The 5,947-nt window shown below is 38.1% G+C and overlaps 1 protein-coding gene across 1 annotated transcript; it reads right to left on the reverse strand.

Annotated features, from left to right (window-relative positions):
• Positions 1–5,151: 5,151 nt before the first annotated feature.
• LOC136423990 (collectin-10-like) lies at positions 5,152–5,671 on the reverse strand. Its single transcript, XM_066412390.1, has 2 exons — positions 5,311–5,671; positions 5,152–5,162 (listed from the first exon to the last, which is right to left on the reverse strand). Exons 1-2 carry the CDS (start codon positions 5,669–5,671, stop codon positions 5,152–5,154), a joined length of 372 nt encoding a protein of 123 aa, XP_066268487.1.
• Between the last annotated feature and the right edge of the window lie 276 nt (positions 5,672–5,947).

Below are 5,947 nucleotides of genomic sequence, written 5' to 3' on the forward strand. Positions count from 1 at the left end.
ATTTGTCGCCTTTTCTTTGCCCAACGCGATATCATGATATCTTTATGCATACATGTAAGTCTGTGATAAAAAGCATGCATCTGATAATGATGTAAAAACCTCGTATTACGTTGTGGCAATCTCACTCTCTTAGTTTCCAATTTTTCAACACCGTCTCGCTAGTATTTATTTATTTATTTCTTGGTTCAGCATGGACATGCCAGGGTTGCCCCACTAGCCGTAGGCTATTACTAAGGGCAAACCCGTGTGCGGCCATATGACTGTAGGTTTTGAACCACTCACACCGGGAAAGAGCCCTACTCTTTTCGATAAGTGCGGTGGGTTCTTTAACGTGCTCGAGGTGTGGCTCTCCTCAAACACGGGACCTCCATTTAACGTCCTATCCGAGGGACGTCCCTAACCGAAGCTAGGTACTCTTTTACACCTGAGTGAAGTGAGGAAAGTCGTGTAAAGTGCCTTTCCCAAGGGCACAACATCGGGGCATATCGCTGGTTTCGAGCCCGGGACCTCTCGGTTGTGGGCGAAACACCCTACCGATTGCGCCACACGATGCCAAAGGTCTTGCTAGACTTAGTACCCCTTTAATCTGGCAAATACTTATGCAGTGGCAGATCGCATAGATACACGTGGAAGAATGTTGGTCTATTTTATACATTAAGCAGTACCAGTATTGATATATTCGTATACCTGCCCACTTTCACTGGTGTTGTTCTTTTGTGTTTGTTGTTTATTAGTCTCTCATTTGAAGTGTTTGTACAAACATAGGTCCTTGATCAGTAACAGCACTAGGATTTGAAACCCATACAAAACGACACCTCTTATTTTCCAAGTTTGCTGTTGCCCCGCCAGAATGATGCTACTTTTCGGATCTTTAAATGCTACCAGGACGAGTAAGTATTGTCTTATTGTAGTAGTAGTAGTAGCAGCAGCAGTAGTAGTAGTAGTAGTAGTAGACTGGTTTATTTTCCACACAAGGTGGATAAAAACTGTTGGTTCGTGTCATCTTGTGATTTTACGTTTACTTCTTGAAGTCAAAAATTAAAGACCAAAGCAAATGATTTACTTCGGTCCTTTGTCTTTGATTTCGTTATGTAAAGCTTTATATGTAAAACTGCTCATATTAAAAGAGCTTCAAACATCGTAATCTATAGGTTGAGACAAATCATATTGCTACTTAATTTTTTTGGTAGCAATATTCCAAAGGAAAGGTCAGGAGTCGTAGGAGAAAAATAACACCTCTATTGTCTAAATAAGAAATACATTAAACATTTTGCAGAAAAAAACAGTTATTACATACTTAGTCTAATACTAACATGGTATCATCACCAAGAAGCAAAATACTACCAACGATTGACAACAAAAGCGGAGTTTGAAACATGTCAACGTTACAATATAACATATTTCGTGTATTAAATTTCCACTTATATGCCGTTTGGGTTGGCAGCAAAAAATATTTAATTCATAACAAAATCCAACCGAGGGAAAGTAAATCACAAGTTTGAACATTACCAGTACTGGTGTCATTTTCCAGAAGGTAGCGATGTTGCAACGTTCCCCCCCCCCACTCACCCCCACACACACACCATTTCCAAGCACTATAGATATGATAAGAACAAACAAAACAAAAAAAAATGCGTTCGAACTGTTGCTTCCCGGTCATGGCACTTGTCAGGCTTCTGGTGGTCAAAATCGAAAAGTTATTTGCGTCACCCTAGACCACCCTATCCTTACCAAAACAAACTATGAGAGCAATGCATTATGGAAGAGCTATAAAAAATCATGCTTTGCACAATGGAGACCAATCGTATACATTTTTGATAGTTAGTGCCCCTAAATATGAAAAAAAGGGTAGCGGGTGCAATACTCTTTTTGCTTTTTCTTTGGGTAAAAACAACGTACACTCATGTATCTATCTACAGTGAAATACAAATTATCTCACATAATAACTTCATTGCACAACAATTGTACAAGGTACAAAGTATGGCATTCACTGGTACATAGATAACATTCTATTAGGCTAATCCGTCTATCTTATACAATATAGTGTGCTAGTCTATCTTATACAATATGGTGTAGTAGTATGGGATGACAATGGGATTTTACAATTATTGGAGGAGTTTCTAACGTCTAGACATTCTTTGATATATTTCCCAATGTATACCATGCATGGGTTGTCACATGTCATTATGTACTTAAATTTGCTATTCAAGTCCATTGAGATAAATCCTGGTATTGGTAAGTCCGACGATAGCACTGAGTATAGTGAATTACGTATATCAAAATATTTGGGACATACAATCAAAAAATGAAATATTCGTCTTCAACTACCTCTGGACAAAATGGGCAAACCCTCTGGTCGATAGGAAGTTTTTGAAATCTCCCCGTTTCTATACTTAATTTATGACAGCCAATTCTGAATTTTGTGATTGCCCTACGTACGTCGAGGCTCTTAATGTTTGAAAGGTAGTTTTCTTGCTTATAAATCTTGTTTAAGGTAGAAAGAAAGGAAAGTTTGGGATTTTTTCGAATAGCGCAATGCCAATTTTGTATATAAATATCTTGTAGACGTTGTCGTAGCTGAGTGTTGATTATATCTATATGGTATGACTTCGGGTTCAGCCATATATGTCCAAAACCGTGGTAGTTAAGGATATTTTTCACGTGGACAATCCAATTATGTTCTCCTAGAAGAATAGTATTGTATGCGACGTTGCGATATTTGTACTTCAGGCAATCTGACTGCTATGTATATCAAATATTGTGTCATTACATGTCACTGCTAGCATCTTAAAAACTGTAAGATTCTAGCGTGACAAATATGCTAATCACGGTTGCCATAGCTAGTAGCCTGGAGTCCAGTCTTCGTAGCTAAGCGGAGCTTGAGTAGCGGACTGAAGATAATTAAGAAGGCTGGACTCCAGGCTAGGCTGCTAGATGGTCTATTCTACTTTGTAGGCATTCTGGGCGGCGCCGGCGTTTATTTTTAGAAGAACCGCTGATTCGCGATTTTCAACATATCGGGGTCAGGTTCGATATTGCTTGAGAAATTCAAATGTATCTACCGCCCGGTCGCATACAATTTCTCCAGCAAAATAACCTGGCCCCGAAATGTTGAAAATTACGAATCAGTGCGCCGTCAAGAAAGCCTTCAAAGGAGGCTAAATAAAAGAAAGTACTGGATTTCCTTCTTTTGTTTTGGGATTAAAGCCTGGATTTCCGATGTAAACACGCATGTAATTCGGTGTCTTGGCACTAGATAAGATTATGTCTTATAATAACAACACTTGAGACATGAGACATGGGTTACATCTAAACAACATTTTTATTTTCTTTCCATAGCCTTGAGTACATCTCTTTGCCATTTTGATATTTAAGGCATTTTGCCCTTAAAATTTGACGTATTTTTTCTCCTCACAGAAAGACAACTTCCTCTTGATGTTAAGCAGAATTGATACGCACCACGAAAACAAATGAAAAAGTAGCATTGCAGCCCAACAATACAATGGTGAGGTTTCAAAAAACTAGGTTATTGCACAAACTTAATAGCGGGACAAAAATACATTTCGCTTTACATTGCATGATTCAATATTGGCACCTCACTTCTGTGACAAAAGGCCAAATAAGTAACGCTCGGAAAGTTCTTAAAGTACATTTTCTTGGATTACGAAGTTTTAAAGAATATTGAACAACTATTCTTCAACCCATTAAAACAAAGCTCACCATTATATCAATTTCTGTCAACTTTCTAATATTAATATCATAACGATTCACAAAAACGAAACGCTCCATTAGTACAAGTCACAATTACATTATTGTCCAGAGATTGTTGTCTAGCAGATGTTGTCTAGCAGTTCCAGAAGTCAGTTCACTACTGTTACGACAAAGCACACAATTACATCATTTATGTAAAGTGACTCAAATGGAAAGCTTTGTCAACTTGCTAACGGTTGACCAACATTGAAAATTATCGACACCATTACAACAAATCACAACTACATTTTCCTCGAAGTTGTTGTGTTATACTTTTTTCTAACAGTTCTAGAAATCAGTTTTCTATTGTTACGACAAATTTCACAATTACATCATTTGTGTAAAGTGCCTCAAATGGAAAGCTTTGTCAATTTGCTAACGGTTGACCAACATTGAAAATTACGACACCATTACAACAAATCACAACTACATTTTTCTCGAAGTTGTTGTCTAATACTTGTTCTCTAACAGTTCTAGAAATCACTTCACTTTTGTTAGGACAAATCACACAACAGTGTCATTTTTGTCAAACGTCTCAACTGAAAAACTCTGTCAACTTGCTAACGCTTGACCAACATTAAGAATTATTGACATCATTACAAACTTACAACAAACCACAACTACGTTTTTCTAGTTGTTGTCTTAACTTATTTTCTAACAATTCTAGAGATCACTTAACTTTTGTTAGGACAAATGGCATCGTTTTTGTCAAGCGCCTCAAATGGAAACTCTGTCAACTTGTTAACGCTTGACCAACATTGAAATTATTGACACCATTACTACAAGCCACAACTACATTTGTTTATAACAGTTGTTGTCTAATAGTAACATAATAGTAACAGTGATCGTAATAGTAATAGTTTTCTAACGGTCCCAAAAGTCACTTGACTTTTATTACTACATGCTTATTCCTGGTTAAATAGAGAAGCTGATTATGATTTCTCATGAATACTACACCATGTGACAAACAGGTCTTAAATGGTTCTAAATTTCATGAAATGAGGTGAAATTAATCATTAATCCTATTAAACCTTTGTTGTCAATGTGCAGCCGTTTGATTCAATCAATTTCAACACAACTTGTTTTAATTTGCTGAAAAGATGGTCAGATTTACACTTCCTTTTTTCACAGCAATGAATAATGTCAACATCATTATTAGATCAACTTGACATCCTACTGTTACTGAAAGCACCACTGCAAAATATTACTTACTATTGTTCAGTTGGTTCAAAACAGTTGTCAACTACCACACTTCAAAGAGTACTGGAAAACAACTTGCTTGTTTGGCTACTTGCTTTAGCCCCAGAGTTGACGATCTCATGCCATTTTATTTAGCTCTAATGTTCTTTTGAAGAACTGCCCCCACAATGCCAAATTGGTTGAGAGAGCGCAGCATATCGTCTAGGTACGTCCTGTAGAGACAATAGAGTGTACAAAATCGTCAATAACCCGTGAAGAAACAACATGGATGATTTGACGGCATATTCAAACCAACAAATGAATAAATTCAAGTTTATCATATCAACTAGAGTGAAACGATAAGTCTATTATGTGAAGTACCTGGAGTGACCTGGCAGATGAAGCGTAGCTCATAGTGACATGCTGCGTCGTACCACTTGTGTCCCTGGTGACGGTAGGTGCCAGACACGACGCAGTCTTCATCGCCCACACCGCTATCTGGTTGTCCTGGGCTCCACAGTGTGTACATTCCAAGTGCGGAGCCATCCAGCCACTTAAATTTGCCCTCTTTTTCTTGATCTTCGAGTCCGATCCAGAACAAGTGATCATATGGTACATAGAAGGAGGCTAGTAGGGCGTTGGTTTCGGCGTCTCGGGGCATGGCAAGGGTACCTCCATCTTCACGACAGGTTGTGACCGAGTCGATGAAGGTCTTAGGTGTGTTGAACACCTTGTAGCACATTCCGCGCTTCCTTTCATAGCCGCTGGGACAAACCCTTGCTGAAACACAAACTACATTATTGGCCGGCATTGAGGAAGAATAGAATAGAACAGGACAAGTCAGGATGGGACAGAAAAGAGTAACACAGTATAACATAGTATCAAAAAGAGTGGGACCCATTTCACACAGTGGAATCAAGGAGGTCAATTTCACCTCATTGGTGGAATGAAACAGATAAATAGAATAGTATCGAATAGAAAAAAATGGAATATAGATGCAGCATATGGCAGTAAAAAT

This window comes from Branchiostoma lanceolatum, chromosome 18 (genome assembly GCF_035083965.1).
Source record: "Branchiostoma lanceolatum isolate klBraLanc5 chromosome 18, klBraLanc5.hap2, whole genome shotgun sequence".
In the NCBI taxonomy this organism is placed as follows: Eukaryota; Metazoa; Chordata; class Leptocardii; order Amphioxiformes; family Branchiostomatidae; genus Branchiostoma; species Branchiostoma lanceolatum.